Genomic DNA, 25,258 nt, shown 5'->3' on the forward strand with positions numbered 1-25,258 from the left:
GAAAGAAAAAAGTCTGAGAGCCTTGACTCTGTCACCTTCATCTTCCAGGAGGAGAATTCTGCTATCAGTCTCCTGTGCAAGCCAGGCCTCAGTTTCTACATCTGTAAAATAAGGATAAATAACATGATCTCATTTTGTAGGAGGACTTCAATATTTTTAGGTTCTATTAGAAAAAAGCTCAGAGTGCTTCTAATCACTTAACAGCTCAAAATGGAGCTAAGCATTAATCACTGCTGTCTGTATTAGAGTGGAATCAACTCTGCTTCAAAGTGGGAAGCAGACTGAATTTCTGGAGCAGAAGGAAGGGTAAAGGCTGGTTGTGAATCCCTGGAATCAGCCTAATAATGAACCACTGTGTATTCACTGTTACCTTTTGGGATTTCTGTCAAGTGGGAAACCTGAGGGGCATCACCTTAACACAAAATCCTGGGGAGATTCACACCCAAGTTTAATCTGTGGGTTGGCCAGTGTTGCTATAGGACATGAAAGAACAGAAGCTCAAACCGCTGCTCTCAAGGTGAAGAAAAAGGGAAGTTTATTTTGTGACTCTAACATTTATAGTTTATAGTGACTGTGGATTGGAAGGTGACAGTGGCACCTCTCCAATGACACTGCACAAACCAATAGTCCATCAACTTTCTCCTCCTCCATACAGGAATGTAAAACAATGAGTTATTTACAGAAAGTGTGTGAGAAAGTTCGTTACAAGAATGTCAACATCAGAAGGCTGAGAAAATCTTAAAAAACCAGGGTGACAGGCCAGGTCTACAAAATTCTTTTAAGATGAAGTGCTGAGTCTGAGGCAAGTTGTTGGTGACACTTTATGACATTCAGTCCATGAGAAAGGAAGGGACTGAGGCCAAATCACTGCCCAGGCATCATTTCCTCCAACCTCGTGCTTGTAGATCCTCACCTTACCTTCTGCTCCCATAGCTCTTCCTCTCCCATAGCTCTTCCTCTCCCATAGCTCTTCCTCTCCCATACCTCATCCCTCCTGCTCTCAGTTTCCAAAACCACCTTTGATGAAGAATGAGCTAACGAACGAACTTTATTTCAAGGAGGATGTCCATGTTTTTCCCCCATTACTCACCTCCCTGGAGAGTTGCTGTTGTACCTCTGACATGAGCAGCCCAGAACACTTTCCCCCCTTTCTCCCACTGCCATCCCACCCTCCCCTGAGCTGCCTGCCTCTCTCAGGCCCTGTGTGTTTGCTGTCCCTGCAGTTCACCTGTACAAGTGCGGGGCCATGCGGGACAGCTGCGGACTCTGCCTGAAAGCCGACCCTGACTTCGAGTGTGGCTGGTGCCAGGGACAGAACCAGTGCACGCTGAAGCAGCACTGCCCAGCCCAGGACAGCCAGTGGCTGGAGCTCTCCAGCACCAAGGGCAAGTGCACCAACCCCAAGATCACGGATGTAAGTCGTGGATCTGCGAGAAGCTGGGGATTTCCCTTTCCTTGGTTTGTTTTCCTGGTTTGGGCTTGGGTTGGTGATGGGGAGGTCACGGCTGAGTTCTCATGGGCCAGGAAAAGCCTCTGGGGATATGGGGCCATGGTGGCTTCAAAGGCAGGAACAAAATTTTTACAAATTTTTTTTTTACAACACAGGGGTGACCCAGGGTTTTGAAACCCTGGCTGCTGAGAATCTCAGACTTTCTGTACTGCCAGGCACTGACCCCCAAGAGAACACTGCACTGACCTGAGGCCTGGAGAAGCTTCCAGAATGGAATGATGGAACTGGGATTGTGGGTGTGCAGTTTGAATAGAAGTGTGTGATATCACAGGGTGGAAAATTTAGAGTTTAAGGAGTTTAGAATACAGTAATATAGATAAAGTAAGATGGAAGTTTTAGGGTGGAGGCTGGTCCTTCTTCTTCTTCTTCTTCTTCTTCTTCTTCTTCTTCTTCTTCTTCTTCTTCTTCTTCTTCTTCTTCTTCTTCTTCTTCTTCTTCTTCTCCTTCTTCTTCACCGTCTTCTCCATGGGTTTGGGTGGTTTTGTGTAATTGGATAAAAAAGTCCCCATTTCAGGGCACGGGTGGTTGGTTATTGGGTTAAAAGTGAAAATAATTCAGGTGTCATTTCTTAGTTGGACAGTTTATCCTTAAAAGGCCTTGCAGAGAGAGAGAGGCAGAGAGAGAGAGATGGGGCTCCATTTTTAGCTTGTTAGAGTTCCCTATTGATCATGTTGACTGGGCCAAAGTAAAAGCTGGAGGAAAGGTTCAAAAAGGAAATGAGAGAATAGGAAGACCATAAAGACAAAGAGCAGAATAAGGGAGATAAGGCAGGGGAGGCAAGTCAGGCCTGAAATCTAAAGGGATTTTTTTCTGCTGTCTTAGGATGCCTTTGTCATAATGCCAGGTATGTTTTCAGGGTCACAGGACTGGCAGCAGGTGAGATCTGAGCCTTGAAAAAGAGGGCTCCATCCCTTCCAGCTGCCTCCTGCCTTGAGCACCTCTCAGTCACCAGGCCTTACTCAACATGAGCACCTTTTCAACGTGGCCAGGGCCTGATTTACAAATGGGAAAAGTCAGGAGGGAAATGAAAGAGGGAAAACATGGGAAAATGCAACAGAGGAAAATCCAACCTCCACAGTGGTGCTTTAATAGGGATAGTTAGATGTGTTATTTTCCTAGAAAGCAAGAAAAGCTTTTTAAAGTTATATTTGATTCAGATTCAAAAAGTATGTGTGTTATGGAAGAGCCCTAAACCAATATATGTGCTTGAACATTTGGGGAGAGCAAAGGCTGGGTTAAATCTGTTTTCCTAGATGTTACTGAAAATAACCCCTTTCCCTGTGTTTTGATCCATCTCCCTCCCATTCACCAGCTTTCAAAGCTCTCTCTCAGTTGAACTGTTGGAGTTCAGTTTATTCTGATGTTTATGGCTCATTCTGGTGTTTCCAAGGTGAAGGTCTCTACTTTACTTGGATTTATTGAGATTGGTAATTCTGACCCCACCTGGACCACCTGAAGCTGTGAAATCAAACCCAGGCAGCCAGAAAGGACAGCTAAATTCAACTGAAAATTCAGCTTTGAGTTCTTGAAAATCACTTGGAGCCAGGGGAAACATTTTAAAAATATTTTCAGATTCTCAGACCTTTTGAAACAATGATAGAATTTAGTATGGGGCAGCTGATGGATGATCAACTAAAGCAGAAATCCAAAACACAAGGACCTGGGTTTGCAGGGGTTCTGAATGTTCACCCACATTTCCCTGCCATGCTTTAACCCTAATCCTTCATCTCCAGCCTCATTTTGAAGAGCAAACCCCTCATTCTCCACCCTGCAGCTCCAGAGTGCTTCAAATTCTGCTGGCATTTCCTCCAACAACTCTCTGAGCTCAAACAGATCATTGCAACACTCACTCATGAAATATTCCAGCTGCCTGCTGCAATCCTAAGTAGCTCTTGGAAGGCCTTTTTCTGAGCCATTAGCATGGAAGTAATCTCAAGTGACTGGATATATATTGCAGCTAATGGTAGGACTGGAGCTGTGGGGTGGGAGCATCCAGAGCCTGGAGAGGAGCCAGGGCTGGATCTCTGCAGGGAAGAACACGTGTACTCACACTTGTAGGGGCACTCACACCCCCTGCAGCAGCAGATCTCCCTGTTTCTCTATCAGCTCTGGCATTTACAGAGCCACTCAGGGAAATTAAGGGACTTAGAGACTCGCTGAGCCACAAAAACCTCCTTTAGGAGTGACAAGCAGCAGTTGATGTGAGCAGAGACTGGAAATTGAGATGCAGCTCTGGGTCTTCCAGAGGAAGCTGAGGCTTCTGGCAGCTTTTGTTTCCCTGCCTGGATTTTCCTCTCCAAAACTGACAGGTCTCGTGCCACGTTTTTCACCTGTGGTAGAACAGGCTCCTCCTCTCCTGCTGTGAAAACAACCTGGAAACACCTTCCTCTTGGTTGAATCTATGCCAGAGCTGTGAAATAGGGTTAAAAAAATCTTCCATGGGATCCTGGGAGAATCCCAGGCCCTCCTGACTCCAGGAAATAAGTGGTTTTTAAGGAAATAAGTGGGTTTTGAAGCTGGCCTTCACAAATTAAATATTGCCCAGGGAAGGATTCGGTGGTGCTGTGTTGGCTTTGCTCTAGGAAGTTTCCTGTTGATGCTTTTTGAGTCACAGCAAGAATTTTTTGAAATCTTGTGCTTTAGACAGCTTTCCCTCTCCCTTTCTCTCTCCCTTTCCCCTTTCCCCTTTCCCTTTCCCCTTTCCCCTTTCCCTCTCCCTCTCGCTCTCCCTTTCCCCTTTCCCTTTCCCTTTCCCTTTCCCTTTCCCTTTCCCTTTCCCTTTCCCTTTCCCTTTCCCTTTCCCTTTCCCTTTCCCTTTCCCTTTCCCCTTTCCCCTCTCCCTTTCCCTTTCCCCTTTCCCTTTCTTTTTTCTTTCCTGGAAAACCACCACAAATACCTCCTGGTTCTCTTTAGAGTCAGACATAAGTCACACTCACTGAGGAGTTGGTTCACAACACCTAAAATTAATATCCTAAAGTTAATATCCTAAAATTTAATATCCCCTAGAGGTGCCTGGCTCTCCCTCCTTTTATTAAAGGTTGGCCCTTCTAAAATTCACCCTTTGGGTGGGAATTGCACCAACCCTGGTGCCAGGCTGGGTGCTGGGAAGGGGTTGGGAGCAGCAGGGCATGGCTGCCAGCCCCAGGTTCCCACCTGGCAGAGCCAGGGGCAGGTGGGAATGGCCCTGAGACAGGGAATTCCCATTTGGTCACTGCAGGGAGAGCTGTGCCAGCCCTGGCAGATGGCAGCCATGGCATCCTGAGCAGGCAGCAGGGAACACCCTGCTAGGGAAGTGTTTGAACCCCTCTCAAGTGAGCAGTGGCATGGCAAAGTGGGCAGGATGAGGAGTTGGAAGGGCAGGATAGAGATAATTAAAGGCCAGCCCTGTGATTCTGGTGTTGTTCCAATGCTCAGGAGACAGTTGCAGTGCTGATTCCCACCTGGCTATGGACAAGGGGGATGGAGCAGGACCCTGTGAGGGTCTGGTGCAGGGCCAGGCTGGGATGCAAACACCATTCCAGCAGCCCCCAGGCTGGCTGGGATGGTTGCTCCTCTCATGCTGAGACCCAGAGGCTCCACAAATAATCTGTCCATGCTCCCTGCATGCCCTTCCAATGGCCCCAGGAGGGAAACTGGAGCTCTTTCAGGAAGAGGTGTTGGCACAGAGCAGCTGCTGCTGTCTCAGTCACCATCCACCTCCTCCACACCTAACCCAATACCCTGTTCCTGCTGTGGCTTGGCTGGTTTTTTTCCAGGTGGACATTTTCAGCTGAATTTCTGATGCATGACCATTACCTCCATGTGCTTTGGGCTGGGAATTTAGGATTTCAAGTGACTGGCTCAACCCTTTATGTCCTTGTCTTGTCCTTTCTCCCATTTCTCTCCACCGTGTCCCTCTGCTGCCTTTCCATGGCTCACATCTACAAAGTGCAAAGCTCAGCTGCAGCTCCACAAATCCCCACAAAAAAATCTTCAACTCATCTCTGGATGTTTTGCAAGTAGTTAAAAGAGAGTGAATGAGGTCTGGGGCAGAATTTTGCATACTCTGTGTATCTGAAGTAGGTTTGTTCAGCATTTATAGTAAGCGTCCCTAGTGATCCCAAAAGTTGTCTGTTCTTTCACCTGACAGGTTTTGTATTTTTGTTGCCCCCAGATGAAGGGAAGGAATGATGAATCTGACTCCATATTCTTTGAAGGCTAATTTATTATTTTATGATACTATATTATATTAAAGAATGGTAAACTATACCATACTAAGGAATGCAGAAAGGATACTTACAGAAGGCTAAAAAGATAAAAATGAAAACTCCTGACTCTCTCCAGAGTCCTGACACAGCCTGGCACTGATTGGCTAATGAGTGAAAACAATTCACAGAAACCAAGGAAACAGCCACCTGTTGGATAAACAATCTCCAAACACATTCCACATATGAGCACAACACAGGAGAAGCAAATGAGATAAGAATTGTTTTCCTTTTTCTCTGAGGCTTCTCAGCTTCCGAGGAGAAAAATCCTGGGTGAAGGGATTTTTTCCAGAAAATGTGAATGCCATGGACAGGATTCTGGTGCCTGCTTTGATCGTTCTCCTTTCTCTTGGCTTGTTTCCCCAGATCAACCCCGTGACAGGCCCTCGTGAGGGAGGGACCAGAGTGACCATCCGTGGGGAGAACCTGGGGCTGGAATTCCAGGATATCGCCTCCCACGTCAAAGTGGCCGGCGTGGAGTGCAAGCCCCTGGTGGAAGGGTACATCCCAGCAGAGCAGTAAGTGGGGTGTGTGGCACAGCAAAGGCCACAGCACACCTAATGACATTCCTACCTGTAGGGCCTTCCAAGGAATCCATTCCAGCCTGGGAACTGAGGGATGGAAGAGGCCATTCCTCACATGCAGCTTGGGATATTCCATTTATTTAATAATCCAGTTATTACTGTGTTTGGAATGCATATTTAGGTGATCCTCATGGCAAGTGCCTTGAAGTTATCCTGGTTTTCACCAAGCAGTCACTCCAAAGTGTTCAATTCCAGTTTGGAAGGCAGCAATCCTGAAAAGCCTCTTGCTAAATGCAGGAATGATCATTAAACCTTAGAGCTGCCTCCACCATGCCAGGCTGGAGCTGAGAGGGATGGAGCCAGACCTCAGCCCAACATTTCTCTGTGTATTTAAGTGGAGTTAACTCCACCTCAGCACTTGTCCCACACAGAAGCCACCACTTTCTCAAGAATAACTTCATCCAAAATTTGGATTCTGGATGGGACAGTAGAGGGTGGATTAATCTTCAGTCCATCCCCCAGCTGTGTGCACTCTTAGCTGCAATTCCATCTTACCAAAACCGCTCCTCAAACTCTGCTCCTCTTGGTATTTTCCCCTCAGGATCGTATGTGAGATGGGGGAGGCCAAGCCCAGCCAGCATGCCGGATTCGTGGAAATCTGCGTGGCTGAGTGCAAGCCCGAGTTCATGGCCAGGTCTTCTCAGCTCTACTACTTCATGGTAAGTTCCTGAAAAAGTTCTCCTTGGCCCTGAACTCCTTGGCCTTTCTCCTCTTTGCTCCCTCTGTCCGTTGTCCTTCACCACGTTGAGCCTCCGAGCTCTTCGCTGCCGTTCCGGTGCACCAGATTGTTCATTCCATTTCCTTTCAACATCTTGTTCCCACCAAAAATAGCTGGTCTAATTAAAGTTTTAACAACCTAATAATAGTCCAGATTATTAGTCTAGTTACAGTTCCATGCAGCCGCGGTCCAAATTAATACAGAAAATTCTCATTAATAGTTAAAAGTGCTGTACAGGAAAGAATAAAAAAGAGCTAAAAAAGGGAAAAATTTCCCTAGTATCTTTTTTTTTTGGGGGGGTGTAATGCTTTTGCTACCAACACCCCTCTGCTTGGAGCCACCAGTGTTGTCCAGAAGAAACTTGGGGGCTGTCACTACTCATTACAACCCCAGGAGCTTCAGCAGCATGTGTGTGATGGTCTTGATTGGGTTTCTTTCTCCTCCCTCCTGGATTCCCCCAGGTGTTTATTCATCCCATCCACACCAGGAGCTCTGGGATCAGGACAGATGCAGCTCAGGCTGCTGGTGAGCTGTAGGATGTGACTGGGGTTCAGTGCTGGTTTTGGATGCTCCATGATGAAACAGGAGACACCTGCAAGCTTCAGCTTCAGTTCAAGTGCAAACACATGTTGTACACTCAACCTGTGCTTTATTCCTCCTTTCTGATGATGTTTCTTGTCCAAGAGACCTGATTATTCCTCTAAGGCCCCTTGCTGGGGACATGCAAGCATTGTCTGGCCTTGATCTGTTCAGATCTGTGCAGGTTTGAGATGAGAGGGTCCCTTTGTTCCCATCAAAAGCTTTCGGCTCTTGCAAGAGAATGGGTCTCTTCTGAAATTATTCACATGCCTGAGCATTTCTTTATGGTAAAGGGAACTTGTAATGAATGCAAATGTCTTGGATTCCCCCCTCGAGGTACAGAGGTTTCTCTGTTCTCTGCATTTCCCGGTGTCACTCGGGTGTTGCGGTGGCGGGGGCACAGAAAACACCTTGAGAGAAAGCCTCTACCAGGCAGCCAGAAGGGCTCTTTCCACGACATTACACTTCAACGTGTCACCTTTGCTACTCCTGGAATTACTGTCTGCTTTTGATCATCCGTGTCCATCTGTGACGGCTTTTCCCTCCGCTTGCCGTCTTCCCGGCTGCCAGGGCACGAGCGCGAAGCCACCGGGGTTTTTCGCCTCTCAATACCTCCATACCTTTGTGATAGACAAAAAAAAAAAAACAAAATACAGGCACTCTCCAGCCTGCCCATCATATTCCCTCTGCCGTGTCTGCTGCTTTCACAGCGGGAGCTGTGTTTTTTTGGCTTCCTCGGGTTTTTCTGCCAGGAGGGCAGAGATGCTGTTGCAGGAATCTCGACACGCCTTGGCATCCTGCAGCGGTGCGTGGCAGCTTCAAGGGAAAGAAGATGTTTGAAAAGCAAGGAAGGGGCAGCACCTGGGAGATAAATGTCACTTCTTGACTCACAGCAAATCTTCTGGAAAATTGGTTTTTGAGAGGTTTGAAGGAAAACTTGGTTGGAGTTGGCCAATTGGTTCAGCCTTACCCTGTCTTGCAAGAATTCGAAGAGATGATGGTTTGGGCTCAACAGAGTATTTGATTTCAGTGTTTTAAGAAAGAGGTGGCTTAGTTTAGAGATGCCAGAATGGTTCTTCTCCACCTTTCTAACCAGAACTTTTAAATTCAAATAGCTGCTCGTTTGTTTTAAACTCATCTGTGATCAAAACCTGCAAATTGCATTAGAAAGTACAATAAGCCAAGAGGGAAACAAAGCTGAAATGAAATTTATGATGATCTAAATGAAATATATTTTTTTAGTTATTCATTTTCTTGCTGTGATTATTGTCCCAGTCTTTCAATGAAAAAAATATTACATTAACTGAAAAGTTTACCTTTAATCTGGCTTTAGATGAAAATATTTTGTCTCAGTGCAGGTGTTGTGGGCTGCTCCACATTTCTTCTGATTCTGCTCCTAAAATCCTTGTTTTGGGGAGCATTTCCCATCCATCCCTTTCATCTTTTCCCCTCTTGCTGCTACTGTGGAACCTCTAGAAAGGAAACCCAGGTGCAGAAGCTGTGTTTGAGTCACATCTTGCTCCTCCTGTGTTCCCAGGAGCAGTGGAATGGGAACCAAGGTCCTGACAAGCTCCATGGAGGGCAGTTTAGACCCAGCTCTGATGGTGCTGCTCTGTGGAAAACCTGTGTGCAGGAGATGCTGGAGGAAAGAAAGGGTTGGGGAGCTGAGGAAAGTTGGTAAAATCCTAGAAAATGCAGAAAATTTCCTGTCCTCTTTCCCTCATTGTCACTCTCCAGCCTATCACAGATCCACAAGACTCTCTTTACATTTTCCACCACCTTCCACCAGTGAGGAAATGGTGAATAATCTGGAGTTTTGCTGTGAATGTGCTGTGCAATATTCAGGAAGGCCACTGTGAATAATTAAAGGTTGATCACAGCTTTGAAAGCTGAGCCACAAACCCATTTGTAAGATTGGCTCCAGGCACAGCAGGGCTTTGCCAAGGAGCCTTCCTGCCGTGGCTGTGGCCTGTGAGGATCCTCAAAATGCCATGGCTGCTTTATCTACCCCAAGGAGAGGGCAGGGAACCCACCCAGGGGTGGGACAAAGCTCTTTTGGGTCTTTAACTCAGATGTTCTCTATGATTTTTGAATCAGATGCTGCTGCAGTGCTGCTGTGTAGGCTTTGGGCATCAAGTTGGCCATTCCCAACCCATTTTCTGCCAGCATCAGCCATCAAGGTCAGCAGGAATTTGTACTGGTGGGGGTGTCCATCAGTAAGGGAGCTGCCATCAGAGCTTGAGGTGGTATCCAAAATATAAATTAGCAGTCCTGAAGTGCACCCTTTGCATTTCCATACTCTTCCTGCAGTTTTTATCCCATTAAAAGAGAATGGTAGAGAATATTCCCAGAAAACCACGCTCCAGGCTTGGAGAATGGCTGGAATGCTGCCCAGTGGAAAAGGACCTGTGGCTGAACATGAGGCCAGGTGTGTTCAGGTGGCCAAGAAGCCAATGGGCACCTGGATTGTATCAGGAATAGTGTGGCCAGCAGGACCAGGGCAGTGCCCACCCTACTGTGCTGGGCATTGCTGAGACCCCAGCTCAAATCCTGGATCCAGTTTTGAGCTCCTCAGGGAAGGGAACAGAGCTGGGGAAGGGTCTGGAGAACCAGGAGAGGCTGAGGGAGCTGGGGAAGGGTCTGGAGAACCAGGAGGGGCTGAGGGAGCTGGGAAGGGTCTGGAGAGCCAGGAGGGGCTGAGGGAGCTGGGAAGGGTCTGGAGAACCAGGAGGGGCTGAGGGAGCTGGGAAGGGTCTGGAGAACCAGGAGGGGCTGAGGGAGCTGGGCAGGGTCTGGAGAGCCAGGAGGGGCTGAGGGAGCTGGGCAGGGTCTGGAGAACCAGGAGAGGCTGAGGGAGCTGGGAAGGGTCTGGAGGGGCTGAGGGAGCTGGGAAGGGTCTGGAGAGCCAGGAGGGGCTGAGGGAGCTGGGCAGGGGCTGAGCCTGGAGCAAAGGAGGCTCAGGGGGCCCTTGTGGCTCTGCACAAGTCCCTGCCAGGAGGGCACAGCCGGGGGCTCGGGCTGTGCTCCAGGGAACAGGGACAGGAGCAGAGGGAACGGCCTCAGGCTGGGCCGGGGCAGCCTCAGGGGGGATTTTGGGAAAACTTCTTGATGAAAAGGTTGCCAAGCACTGGCACAGGCTGCCCATGGAAGTGGTGAATCATTGTCCTTGGAAGTGTTCAAGGTGCTTAGACAGGTGCTTTAGTTGTGGCCTTGCCAGTGCTGGGTTAATGCCTGGACTTGCAGATCATAGGGGTCTTTTCAAAAACCTCAAAAATTCCATGATTATAAGTATAAAACCAGATTCCAAGCCATCAGGTGAAAATCAGCCAGGTTTAAACAAAGAAAGTGCCCAGCTCTGACAGCAGATCCTTCTACAGAGCTGTAAGTCCGGTTTTCATGTTCTGCCCTTCCTCCAAGAGCTGCATTTAGAACAGGAGCAAAATGGAAAAATGGAAATCTTGCCGCTGTTTTTCAAAATGATTAAACCAGAGGGGCCTGGGAACAGAGGTGGCTCTGTGTATGTGAGAGTGGGAGCTGTGGGGTGTGTCAGGTGGTTTTATAAACATGGATTAATGGTCTCCAAAGCTCAATAAGGTGACTGCATGATGTACCTGCTCGCTCAGAGGAGCTGAGAGCTTCAAGCACTTGTGTCATCATTCTTAAAGAGAGGGGAAAGAAATAATCTTCATTTAAATGCATATAGTAGCTTTTCACTTGGGACTGAATGGAAAGTTTTTCTATTAAAATGCAAATGAAAGAATAAACTGTAACACCAAATTTCTCCCTGAATATTGATGTCTGCTCTCTGCATTGTGGTAACAGGGTGATCTGTGCCTTCAGAGCGCGAGTATTTTATCTTGATTTGGGGAAGAAGGGAGGGTGGCAAGGTAAGAAAAAGAGTTTTGAGATTTGGGGCCTCTAAAGGAATTGTGCCCCTTTTTTGATGTATTAACACAATGCTGTGTTAGGCTGGGAAAGGAGGCTCAGAAAATCAGCAGGAAAAGGGAAAAGGTGTTCAAAGGACAGTGCTGCTCCTGTGGCTGTTGCATTTCAGAGAAGCACCACCACCATGTCTCAGTGAAGGACAGCTCAAGGCTGCCTCAACATTCAGGTCAGATAAGAGAAAGATTTAGGGTCGTGTATGGCCATTTTACACCAGGGCAGGTCCAGGTTGGACATCAGGAGGAATTTCTTCATGGAAAGGGTTGTTGAACGTTGGAATTACACCAGGAGGTGATGGAGTCCCATCCCTAGAGGCATTCAAAGAACAGCTGGATGAGCTCTGTTCTGGTTGTCAAGGTGGGGATGGGTCACAGGTTGGACTGGATGACCTTGGAGGTCTTTCCCAACCTCAGTGATTCTGGCATCCTGTGTGGGAGAGGCAAGAGCAAACTCAGACGTTCTGCTGAGCCCTCCTCCATCCAAGGGGGAATGGCTTCCCACTGCCAAAGGGCAGGGTTAAATGGAATATTGGGAAGGAGTTGTTCCCTGTGAGGATGGTGAGGTCAAAGAAGCTGTGCCTCATCCCTGGCAGTGTCCAAGGCCAGGCTGGACAGGGGTTGGAGCACCCTGGGATAGTGGGAGGTGTCCCTGCCCATGGCTGGGGTGGGACTGGCTGATCTTTAAGGTCTCTTCCCACCCAAACTCTCCTGTGATTCTGAGAATCAATAAAGTTGAGCGATCTTCTCAAAACCAAACCATTTTCATCACTTGTGAGTCCCACAGTTTGGAGGTGGAAATTCCCCATTAAGCTCCAATCAAACCAGTTCAGTGCCTGAGTTACCCTGCAGAGCTGGTGGTGTGTGACAGCAGAAAGAGCCCTGGGCTGTGCCAAACAAGCAGTGGAGATGAGAGGTTGTGACCCAAGGTGCTCCAGGCATGGATCTGTCCTTGTAGGAATATTTCTGAGTGGGTACAAGGGCAGATCTCATTTTGGAGGAGTGAGAGTAGACTGGGGTTGGGTCTGAACTCATCCCACCAAAGCTGGCACTCGAGCAGAGGGTCTCTGACAGGTCTGGTGTCACCACAGGCTCCTTTATCAGCCAGATGTGGCCAACCTCAGAAGCCCAGATTAATCCTTGGGGTTGCCTCCCTCTCTCCAGCACTAACAGGAGAGGGAAGGTCTCTGTGCTGTGTCTCCAACACCTCCCTTTGCCTCCACAGACTCTGACCCTCTCTGACCTGAAGCCGAAGCGAGGACCAGTGTCGGGTGGCACCCAGGTGACAATCACAGGCAACAACCTCAACGCTGGCAGCAATGTCATTGTGACCTTTGGGAGACAGCCCTGCCTCTTCTACAGGTACAGATGAGCCCTCCCTGCTGCTCTTGCCTGAGTGCAAAAGATTAAATGCCACTTAAAGTCAGGAAACTTCTCCTGCAGCCCTGACACCTTGTCCCTCAAGCGCCTCCTTTGCTGCAACAGGACTTGTGCATTCTGCACCATGCACAGCCTTGCTGGCCATGTTTTGGGGAGAGAAAATAGGATTTATTTCATTGTTTTGAGTGGTATTTGATGTGCTTTTTCCCGTGGCCTCTTGTCAGATTTCAGTACAATTCTCCACGGTCCTGCGCTCTGCTACTTGCTCTGGGAGTGCGTCGTTTAAAAGATTCATTTTCATGTCCCTGCTTTAGTGGAGGTGACAAAGAAAATCTGACAACATCAGTTCGAAGTACTAAACCACCTCCCTTTTATCCCAGAATAGTCCTGTAGTGCTAAGAAATGGATGATTTGCAACATTTCAGCTCCGTGTTGGCTCCTGGTCAATGGCGCTTCAGAGAGGCTTAATGTCAGTGTTACCTGCTGGATGTTCCCTGATCCCTGTGAGAATGAGTCTGAATCCCATTCCCAGGGGCTCCTGCAGCTCCAAACTACCCTGAGCAACACATTTTGCTGCCAGTAGAGATGGGGGCTGAAGATGAAGTTGGCACATTTCTCCCAAATATGTCCTTGGCAGAGGAAAAGCTCATTCACAGGAGACCTGGGAGCACTGCCCTGGGGCAATGCCCTTCCCTCTCCTGGCTGTGGGGATCCTCTTTAGCAGCCTGTCATGACTGTGGAGCGATCCAGCATCCAAAATTCAGCAGGGTGAAGTCACAGGCTGTGATTTGAAATGCCAAGTGGGAGCCACAGCTGCTTGGAGATGCTCACTGAAGGCTGGGGAATTTTAGGAGGGATTGAGCATTGTCTTCTGGGGGAATTTAGAGGGCACCTGGAGGGTGCAGTCATTGGAGGTGGCTTACACCCCCATTTTAGGGGTATAAGGTGAGGCTGCATCACAAATCACAGGACTGGGAAGTCTGAGAATGTTTGGTGCCCGGATTTTTGACTCATTTTGAAAGGAATGCGGACCTGGAGCTGGTTTTGAGCCCTGCCAAAAAGGAAAAGTTTATGCAGAATCCTCTTTAATCATAAAATGCTTCCCACTATATTAGCACTTCTAGAGGTCCCAGGCATGCTGCAAACTGCACTTAAAACAAGACTTACAGTCCTAATGCAAAGCAAACTTTATGATCCCAGACCACAAAGCTGAGGTGCAAACACCCCTTTTACGAGCTGCTGCTGCACATGTCTGCAGGCAGGAAGGAAACATCCATCAAATATTTAATCACAGAGAAATACTTCTGCAGAGAGGCCTGGTTTGGACTGCCCTTGGGGTTCAGATTTTACTCTTGAGTCCTGAGAGATGAGTGCTCTTGTGGTTTTATTTAAACCAGTGAAAAGGCAATGCCACTTCCCCAGAGACTGCTACAGAAACATAAATGGGTCACACTGAGTTCCACCTCTTCAGTGCACAGGACATAAGAATAAATTTGGGGCCACAGGACATAAGAATAAATAGTTGGGCTCTTATTGGCACCATCTTGCTGCTGGTAGCACCTAGTTCACATTTACTTTCTCCACCTCCCAGGAGATCCACCAAGCACATTGTCTGTAACACCACAGCCTCCTATGAAGGCTTTGAGAAGGTGAAGGTGTCTGTGAGAGTGGACAAGGCCAAGATCCATCAGGAGCTGCACTATGAATATGTAGAGGATCCCACCATCCTGAGGATCGAGCCTGAGTGGAGCATCTTTAGGTGAGAATTCCAGGAAAACCCTTCTCCCAACTCCCATGGTTTTTTAAAGGAGCACTGCACTGATAACTTTGGCCCTTGGTGTAGAAAATTTATTTCCAAGCGTTGTGTCCAGCAAGAATTTGTGCAGGGAAACTTTCCAGAGCCAATAGATCCCTCAGGGTGGATTAGAGTGAAGTGACACTGAATGATCAGTGTTTGTATAATATAATATATATGTACATATATATATATATACATAAGTAGATATATACATTATATATGTAAATATATATTATATATATATATGTATATAGGTTTATTTTAGAACAATTTGGTTTTAAGGGGAAGCAGCTACAAAGCCATTTTGGTTGTTATTATCTCTAGCAATATGAAAATACAAAAGCCTAAAAATATCACATAAGAAAATGGGTAGGAAAGAAAATGAAAGGATGACAATAGAAAAATTGCACCACTCATAGGTTCCACAGAACTTGGTCATTGCAATTTTGATGTCAGTCAGTTGAAGTGATGGTCACAGACTGGATCCATCAGAGGTCAAGGGGCATCCCAAAGAAATTATGAGCAAAATCCCCAGAACACAACCTCTGTTGGGTTTATACTCAGCTGGAATACCCAGCGGGGAGTTTCCCACTGGATGATGGAAAGCTGTGGATCAGGGACACCTAGATGATGGAATGTGGTGCATCATGAGTTTTTGACACCTCCAAAGTCGACACAGCTGCCCCTTGCACCAGCCCAGTTAGCTCCATTATGTCCCATCCTGGCCCAGCAGCAGAGGGAGCACCTCAGGGGCTCTGTGTGAATGTCCCAGCACTGCCCTGGCCAGGGGAGTTACCACAGCTGAGCTCACTTGATGCCTCAGGTTTTAGATTTTATATTTTTCACATTCTGAGCTGCTTTAGTGTGTGGGTCTGAGCTCCATATTATGGGATGGTGAGCTCTGTGCACAGAGCAGGGAGACAAAACAATTCCTGCTCCAGCTGGGCACCAAGGACAAATGACCCAAATCTCAGCCCAGGAGCACAAACCCCGTGGGCTGGAGAGAGAAAAACAAGCAGGGTGGGACTGCAGAGGCTGAAGCTGGAATGGGACAATGAACTGCAAGGTGCAAATGGAGCAGAACTGATCCCAGGGAGAGACCCCGGGAGCGCTGGTGCATTTTGGGGCCATTTTGGTTCATCTTGGGTGCAGCCCTGGCTGGGCTCTTGTGCTGCCCAAGGTGCATCCATGGAGGAGATCCTTGCCATAAATCCCTGCTTTATTCTGGAACTCTGCCCAGCCTCTGCTCTAGCTCAGCCTTCTCAAGGCATCATACTTGATAGGGACAAAGTTCCCACCTCCCAGGGTTGGCTCCAGCCTGAGCTGAGCTGAGCTTGCCCCTGGCACCTGGGTGGGTGCTTTGCCCATGGCAGCTTCCCCTGAGTATTTGAGCCACCAGCATCCCAGTGTCTCTTCTAGAATCACATTCTCCTCCCTTGACCTGGGAGGACTGGACAATAGTATCACGTTTATCTCATCCCAAGTTCCCTCCACACTCCAAATTCTGTTTGTAGGTGTATTTGGGATGGGGTGGCTGTGGTGGTCACAGATGAGCAGCTGCTTCTTTGCAGTTTGCTACAGTGGGAAAAAGCCTTTCCATGATTTTAGCAATATTTAAGCCATGAACCATTTAATTCTCCCACACTTTGCAAGCTGTAATTCCTACCTTTCCCACAGCTTTCATGGACTTGAAATTCCTACAATTCCCACAGCCCTTATGGACTTGAAATTCCCACATTTCCCACAGCCCTCATGGACTTGAAATTCCTATATTTCCCACAGCCTCCATGGACTTGAAATTTCTACATTTTTCAAAGCCCTCATGGACTTGAAATTCCTACAGTTCTCATAGCCTTCTGGACTTGAAATTCCCACATTTCCTCCAGCCCTCATGGACTTGAAATTCCTATATTTCCCACAGCCTCCATGGACTTGAAATTTCTACATTTTTCAAAGCCCTCATGGACTTGAAATTCCTACAGTTCTCATAGCCTTCTGGACTTGAAATTCCCACATTTCCTCCAGCCCTCATGGACTTGAAATCCCCACATTTCTGCCAGCCTTCATGGACTTGAAATTTCTACATTTCTCACAGCCTTCATGGCCTTGATTCCTCAGGACTAAGCACTGCCTGCTTGGCCATGGTGCCTGGAAGCCCCAGGGCTCTGTCCTGAGATGAAACACAATGGGAGGCCTGCTCCCTGCCCCATCCAAGAGCCTTTCTCCTCGTTAGGGATCCCTTTTTCTCTTCACCCCCTTGATGCTGCTTTGGTGAATTCACAGGGCTCACATGAAGGTGCCTGAGAGCAGCGTTTGCCCTGGTTGTGGAAAGCATCCAAGCGATTCCCAAACTCTCAGAAGCCTGAAGGAACGGCCTCAGGAAGAGAGAAATTGGTCATTAAATGCACTGGTATTTCCTTGAAAAGATCCAAAATAAGAAATCCTAGTCTCCCCTCATTCATCCAGGCAGCTCTCTGCTTCCCTGTCAAACTGGACTGATTGGAGTCCCTGGGGATTAGGAGCAGGGCTTGTAAATCCCCCCACTTCAGCTCCCATCCCAAAGATGTTTTCACAAATCAATTAGTGCCTTTAATTACTGTGAGGGAATTTACTGATTTAGCCGGAGTCTTTGAGTCTTTGCACATTGGGCTTGAAGCTTTAATGTCAGGATTTTCCATCTGGGGCTTTTATTTCCAGTCAGAGTCCAGGTTATCAGTGAAATGAGAAATCACTTTACTCCCTTAGAAAGCCAGTTCAGTGCTGCTTAAAAAGGTGCAAGATTGACAGCCTAGGAGAGTGAATTCCTGAAAATCCCCTGGAAAGCTGCAGCACAGGGACCTTCCTCTTCCTCTTCCTCTCTGGCCTCAGGTGTGGCTGGGATGTGAGGAGTTCTCCACAGCCTCCTTGCTCCTTGATTTCTCTGCTGAAGCTGCCAGGCAGAGGAGAAGGAGCAGCCAAGGAGATGCCTCAGGTGTGATAGCAAAGCTTTGCCCAGCCTGGAGGTGCAGGGACTCTGTGTCCCATGGCTGGATGGGTGGGATCTCCCATCCCAAATCCCAAATCCCAAATCCCAGAAAAAATGGAAATAAGGGTGAGGTGTTTGTTTAGGGAGTACTGGGTTATTTTTGGGGTGTGTAGCTGCCTGTATGGATGGGATCTCCCATCCCAAATCCCAAATCCCAAATCTCAGAAAAATGGAAATAAGGGTGAGGTGTTTGTTTAGGGGGTACTGGGTTATTTGTGGGGTGTGTAGCTGCCTGTATGGATGGGATCTTCCATCCCAAATCCCAGAAAAAATGGAAATAAGGGTGAGGTGCTTTTTTAGGTTATTTGTGGGGTGTGTAGCTGCTAGTATGGATGGGATCTCCCATCCCAAATCCCAGAAAAAATGAAAATAAGGGTCAGGTGCTTGTTTAGGGGGTACTGGGTTATTTGTGGGGTGTGTAGCTCCCTGTATGGATGGGATCTCCCATCCCAAATCCCAAATCCCAAATCTCAGAAAAATGGAAATAAGGGTGAGGCGTTTGTTTAGGGGGTACTGGGTTATTTGTGGGGTTTGTAGCTGCTAGAATGGATGGGATCTTCCATCCCAAATCCCAGAAAAATGGAAATAAGGGTGAGGTGCTTATTTAGGGGGTACTAGGTTATTTGTGGGGTATGTAGCTGCTGGGATGAGTGGCTGGGAGTCTCGTCACTCATGGAATTAATAAGGCTGGAAAAGACCTCCAAGATAATTGACTCCAATTCTTTACCCAGCACTGTCACATTCACCACCAAAATGTGTCCCCAAGTGACACATCCACACAGCTTTTGAACACTTCCAGGTACTATTTGAGCATTTCCAGGGATGGAGCATTTTTTGTGTACAACCTCTCCCCTTTGCTTTCTTCATCTGAAATCAGGAAGCATCAACTTGAGCATTTTTAACCAGACCTCCCCAATTTCATCCTCTTTCTTAAGCACTTTTGAGTCACTCCAAAGGTTGGACAACCCTGGAGAGCGAAGATGGAATATCCAGGATTCCCATGGGGGTTTGTGGTGTCAGGGAGAGTTTTAGGTGCTGTAACTGCGGGGCTGAGCTGCTCTCAGGGAGAGATGATTGCCACTAAACCAGCTTTGCAAAACCAGTGAATGCATGCACCAAGCCTGGCTTAAAACCTTTATTTTTCAGAACAATAAAGAAAAGGTTACTGCTAATTTATTTCCATAGCCAAAAAAAAAAAAGTCATGCTGGGCTGGCAAGTAAATAAAATTTTATGAGCTCCATTAATACTTTTGATCTGAGTTTGATTTGAGTTACATCCAGCAATTACCTGAGTCTGAAGGCAGAAAATGATACTCTCAGGGTTTTTTTGGGGCAATAAACTGTTAAATTCTGAGGGCTTTTGGCACCTCTGTTATTTTGCTGGGCAGCAGCAGGTCTCCAGGCTCTGCTCCCACCTGGCTGAGCATCCAGATGCAGACACAAATGCCATTGGCCGGCGATTTTCAAGGCAAGAAACAGTTTTATTTCCTTTCTTTTCAAGCCAGAGAGGGTTTAGGGGTGATTTTAAGTCTTCAGCAAACAAAAAACTGCTTTACCTTTTTTCTTTCCCTCTCTCTGGTCAGGTGCTGTGGCTGTGTTTATTACCTGTGGTCTGAGCCTGCAAGCTCAGATTCCAACCCAAATAGAGGATTTTTAACTTGTGGGTTTAAAGCTGTGTGTACGGATTTGGTTGATTAAATAAAAGGATTTGTCTTTATATAGACACACATACCTGTAGGTGTGTTCACACATTGGATTTTTGTGGAACACATAAAACTTTCAGCCAAGTAAAGATATAAAATCCCATCTAGCTTGAATCAGCAGAGATTAATTATATTCGTAATTATATTATTATTAAATTATATAATAATAGCAATAAAATTGTATTTTTATTATTGTTATAAAGGCTCGCAGCCAAAATTCAGAAGATCCAGGACAGTGGAGAAAGAACAATTTGGTTTATACACTTCTGGGTTTTGAAGAATTCTCTCTGGATGATGTCAGGAATCTTTACAGGGAAGCTGAATTTTGGAGAGAGGATATTTTTTTCTGTAAAGCAGGGAAGGTCTATTGTAAGCAGATGTGTGACTTCATCAGGATCCCTTGTGCATTCAAAAAAACTCATCCAGATCTTATGGAAACAACAAAACGTGGGTTTGCACTGTAAAATTTCCCATTATAGTTGATATTTCAGAGAGAAAAAAACTTGAGATACTCTGCAGAGCTCAAGGTCAAATATTGCCCTAACCATGGACCAGTCCAGCCCTTGAGTGAAAGACCACGAGGAGCCTCCCAGAGAAGTGTCTCCAGACATCTGCTGAGAGATGTGGTTGTGCCAATTCTCTCTGGATGAACCCCAAAAGTGTTTGGTTCATCAGTGTGGGTGCCACTGCAGGGGCTGGAGCAGAGCTCACCCAGACCTGGCAGCTCTCCTGTGAGTGTTTGCATTCACTCCTGCCTCCCCAGCTGATTAATAATGGAAGATAAATCAGGAGCACTGCAAACAAAGGTCAGAAACGGGGGAGATTTGTTGCCTTCTTCCTCCCAGGGTGTTTATTCTCTGGTGTTTTCTCATTTATAATGCACATGCTTCACCTTTCCTGTATGTGCAGCTTTACCTGGGGGCAGGAAAGGGATTCTGAACTTTCTTCTCACAACCCCATTGATTTCCACATGGCCTCCCCTTCCCAGCAGGAAATAAACTGCATCCTGGACAGTGTCCAAAGGGAGTTATAGAGGCAGGTGCTGAAACTGCTGAGAGCACTACTCACCCTGGGAAACCCTCAGAGATGGGGCTGTGTGCTGATGGCATTTCCTCCTCCTGTCCTGGCTGTGTGAGCCCTGACAGGGGAAGGTTTTGCTTTCTTGGACATCTCTTCTCCTTTCAGCCCTGGATCACTCTGCCCCCACCTCCTGCTGTACCAGCCCTGCATCGATACCCAGAGGCTGCCTGATATGGCAGTTTCAGCAAGCGTTTTCCTTCACTTATTGTAAGAGCCTACATGAGGGATGTGGGACTCCAAGCAGCTCTCCAAAATGCAGTTTATTGTATCCAAAATGCAGTTTATTGTATCCAAGGTGTCACAGCAGCCCAGGGCTGTGGGTGACAGAGCTGTGCCCACAGCTGTCAGCTCCAGCTGCAGGCAGCCCTGAAGACCCTTTGGGTTTGGTTACAGTGCATTAGAGACTTTTCTTTGCTGAGCATCTTCATACAGTAGAACCAATCTATACCTGAACTGTTATCTACAGCCTGTCATAACTACTGTAATTACCATATTCATGTTACTGTTCTCCAATCACTCAAAGTTAGTACATTACAGTTTAAGCTAGAAGTTGTTTTTCAGTTTTCTTGCAGTGGAAAATTCTGAGACTTTTTTCCTACTTGCACCATTTGCTGCCTTGTTTGCCTGTGCTCTCTTTGTGCTTGGTAAAAACATCTTCTTGTTTGGGGTGGGTTTATCCTTTGCTCTAAGCCATAAAAACCCCTTCTAACTAACACAGCCTTTGCCTCCTTGGTTATCCAGTGAGACTGGCTCAGCAATTCTTTTCTTCTATATCAAAACTTGCTTCCATCTCTATTCCTTCATCAGACTCCACATTTAAAAATCTTTCTGCCAAGCACACATCTCTGTGAGACTTTCTTGTCAAACTTTCATTCTTCCCAACAACTTATTTCTCCCCTTATGAATGAATGCAAACTTGTTTTGTTCTTCCTTCCCTCTTTACAGGACCACGAGACGTGGTCAGACACTTTGCAACCAACATTTAGGAACACAGATCACCCATTCCTGGTGTGATGGGTTCTGACATCCATCACCTGGGTTCATTCTTTAATTCCATTTCTTATTCTCCAGTGGCAACACTCCCATTGCTGTGTGGGGAACTCACCTGGACCTCATCCAAAACCCCCAGATCCGAGCAAAGCACGGTGGAAAGGAGCATGTCAATGTGAGTATGACTGCAGAGCTGGAATATTGGTAATATTCCAATAGGAGGGGACATGCCACGCTGGGGACAGGGGCTGGCTGACACCTCTGGAGCTTGAAATCTCCTATTGCAGCCCAAAAAAGAAGGCATGGTTTGTTTCCAGAAATATTACCCCATCCCTGAAGGACACACGCACAAAAAGAAGGTTTTTGGCAGGGCTGGAACCAAACTTCAGGGTCTCCTGAGACCTTCACCTTTGTCTTTGCTTCTCCAGCTTGCTGGGATTCATTTCAGGTAACCTGATATCCAAACTGGAATCCTGAGCACAACTGAGCATGCACTGCACAAACACTTGTGGAAAAACAGCCAGAGTGTGAGACCTAATTGGAAGGAGGTAGTGAGGTTTTGACTAATCTGTGCTGTGCAAAAAATCTTCTTCAAGGGAAGAATCTTCTATTTCCAGAAGGAAACAAAGTCAGGGGAAGATGCTGACACTGGCAAGAGAGGCTGAGCTCTCTCTCCAGAGGCACAGGAGGCCCTGTTGAAGTGCAAACTGCTCCACACACCTGCCCCAGCAAGGCTTTCCTAACCCCTGCCCAGCCTTGATTGTGTGTTGGGGAATAAGAATAACCCATTCTCCTCCCTCTCCCTGAGAGCCATCTGCCCACCAGGAAGGGTGGGGGCATTTCCCATAAACACTCCTTGGTTTTGGTCTCTTTTCCCCCAGAACTGTGAGGTGCAGAACAGCACAGAGATGATCTCCAGGATCCCTATTTCCCTAAAGACTCCTTGGTTTGGGTTTCTTTTTCCCAGAACTGTGAGGTGCAGAACAGCACAGCAATGACCTGCCAGGGTCCCTATTTCCCGTAAACATTTTGGGTGTCTTTCCCCAGAACTGTGAGGTGCAGAACAGCACAGCAATGACCTGCCAGGGTCCCTATTCCCATAAACATTTTGGGTGTCTTTCCCCAGAACTGTGAGGTGCAGAACAGCACAGCAATGACCTGCCAGGGTCCCTATTTCCCGTAAACATTTTGGGTGTCTTTCCCCAGAACTGTGAGGTGCAGAACAGCACAGCAATGACCTGCCAGGGTCCCTATTCCCATAAACATTTTGGGTGTCTTTCCCCAGAACTGTGAGGTGCAGAACAGCACAGAGATGACCTGCCAGGGTCCCTATTCCCATTAATATTTTGTGTCTCTTTCCCCAGAACTGTGAGGTGCAGAACAGCACAGAGATGACCTGCCAGGCCCCAGCTCTGGCTGTGGACCCCAATCACCAGTCTGAGCTCGCCGAGCGCCCGGAGGAGTTTGGCTTCATCCTTGACAATGTGCAGTCCCTGCTGATCCTCAACAAAACCAACTTCACCTACTACCCCAACCCTATCTTCGAGGTTTTCAATCCCTCAGGGATCCTGGAGCTGAAGCCTGGAAGTCCCATCATCCTGAAGGTGAGATGGGCACCAAGGACTGGACTGAAATTCTGCTTCTTGCCTCTCTGTGCCTGCCAGCCGCCCCATAAATCATCCTGATTGCACCCCAGAAATTTCTTCCATTCCAACAACATCAGAGTCACCATCAGCAAGCACCAAGCACTTCCCATACTCATAACTAAAAATTATAAACTCCCATGTGCAGCTTAAATTTGTACCCACTGCTGTTCACCAGAAAACATCTTCTACCCTTGCAATGTGGCTGATAGTGAAATACTCAACTCTGTTTCATTTCTTGTTCATTCAAGACCTTCCTCTCCCCCTTGTTTTAACCCGAATCAGTCCCTTACAGTTTCTGGAAACTTCACAGCAGTACAGAGAAGGAATTTTATGATGCAGCATCCTGTATCACTATTTTTACTCAGTGAATATGCAAAGAAGTTATTTTACCTGCGGATGCTTTTTGCATGTTTGGAAAGGGGTCTGCCTTGCTTGCCTGCCTATGTTTAGTGAGGGCTTTATTGTGCAGGACTTAGATGGAGCATTTCCCACTCAGCTGCAGAGAGGGAGGAGCAGGACAGGCCGTTGTGACTGCTTTGAGTCTGTGGCCACTCATGCTGCTCTCTGCGTGAGTTTCTAAATTGCCTTTTCCTCTCTGTGTGAGCAAATGGCGAGCTACAAATGTCATAATGGAATCATATTTAGCTTGGAAGGGACCTTAAAGACCATCTCATTCCAACCCCCTGCCATGGGCAGGGACACTTTCCATTAGACCAAGCTGCTCCAAGCCCCATCCATCCAACCTGGCCTGGAGCAGTGTTAGTGCCCAGCCATCCACACCTATCAAATGCAATATCAACACTTGTATCCCAAGAATGAACCGGAGGGGGAAAGAAAGCTCTTTGCTGACATTTATTTGGTTATTTTGGAGTGTGATGTTCCTTTCTGTGCAGGGCAGGAATCTGATCCCACCTGTGGCAGGAGGCAATGCCAGGCTGAACTACACCGTGCTGGTGGGGGAGAAGCCCTGTGCGGTGACCGTGTCAGACGTGCAGCTGCTCTGTGAGTCCCCAAACCTCATTGGGAGGCACAAGGTGATGGTAAGTGATGCCTCAACCCCCAGCCCCTTCTCCCTGGGTGGCCTGGGAGGGCACAGCAGAGCTGCAGAGCTGGCAGAGGGCTCCAAGGGGTTTGCATCACTGTTTGAGTTCCCAGAAACATCAGGGTCCCTTTTTGGTGTAATATTCTCATCAAGGGTAGCTTGGAGAAGTAGAGCAGTGGAAAAGTGACCTGGAGGTCTTTGTGGACAGTGAGACACCTTTCATGATCAAATCCCAGTAGGAGAGTTTGCCTCTCTTCTGTTTTTGTATGGGCTGTATGAACCCTGGATTCTCATGTGAGATCACGTTTAACATGTTCCTACATGAAATTGTTAAATTCAGCACAGTCCCCATCACTTTGTTGACAGGATGGTGACTAAAATTTGCCTTTATGTAAGAGAGAAAAAAAAAAAAAAGCAGCATGTGGACAATAGTGTGACTGGACTTCAGAGTTTTGACTTCTATAAGACTCAGTGTGCTCCTACAAATCCTTCCTGAATGAAGAATGGACCTGGTGATTACATCAGAGGGAGCTTCTCCTCCTCTCACCGTTTATTTATTTACTCCTTTTTTTACTTTCAATAATTTGAATTCCTTGATGCTGGTGCTTGATAAACATCATATCAGCAAACAGCCTGGAGTTGTACCAAGCTGTGGGTGGGAACAACAAAAGCTGACAACTGACATCAGTGTTTCTCATTCCTTGTGAACAACTGTTCTTCTGTTGTGCCTCCCAAAGCTGTATCTGTCACATATTAATTTATTTATTTCAGTGAGACTCAGAGAGTTTGATCTTTAAAAAGATTTTTCTGGGAACTTTTAAGGAAGCAGAGCTCATGATGACCATTTTGGGTCTTGTTTGTGGCTGCTGATGGGATCCCTTGCAGTGGCTACTTAACTTCTCTGTGCCAAAGTTTGTCATCTGGAAAATAGAGGCAATAATCCTCTCCAGCCATGCAAATACACCATGACTCTCGATTCATTGCAAAGCACATTAAGACTCTCCAAGAAGAGCAATAATGA

The 25,258-nt window shown here is 47.1% G+C and overlaps 1 protein-coding gene across 1 annotated transcript in view; it reads left to right on the top strand.

The window, feature by feature from the left end:
* The window catches only part of PLXNA4 (plexin A4), a 507,966-nt gene that overhangs the window by 421,192 nt on the left and 61,516 nt on the right, over positions 1-25,258 (top strand). Inside the window, exons 12-19 of the mRNA XM_036400402.2 lie at positions 1,224-1,414; positions 6,121-6,272; positions 6,880-6,997; positions 12,799-12,935; positions 14,545-14,712; positions 21,631-21,724; positions 22,914-23,153; positions 24,089-24,235. Coding sequence (XP_036256295.1) covers positions 1,224-1,414; positions 6,121-6,272; positions 6,880-6,997; positions 12,799-12,935; positions 14,545-14,712; positions 21,631-21,724; positions 22,914-23,153; positions 24,089-24,235 — 1,247 coding nt within the window. The remainder of the gene's footprint in view (positions 1-1,223; positions 1,415-6,120; positions 6,273-6,879; positions 6,998-12,798; positions 12,936-14,544; positions 14,713-21,630; positions 21,725-22,913; positions 23,154-24,088; positions 24,236-25,258) is intronic.

This window comes from Molothrus ater, chromosome 5 (genome assembly GCF_012460135.2).
Source record: "Molothrus ater isolate BHLD 08-10-18 breed brown headed cowbird chromosome 5, BPBGC_Mater_1.1, whole genome shotgun sequence".
Lineage (NCBI taxonomy): Eukaryota > Metazoa > Chordata > Aves > Passeriformes > Icteridae > Molothrus > Molothrus ater.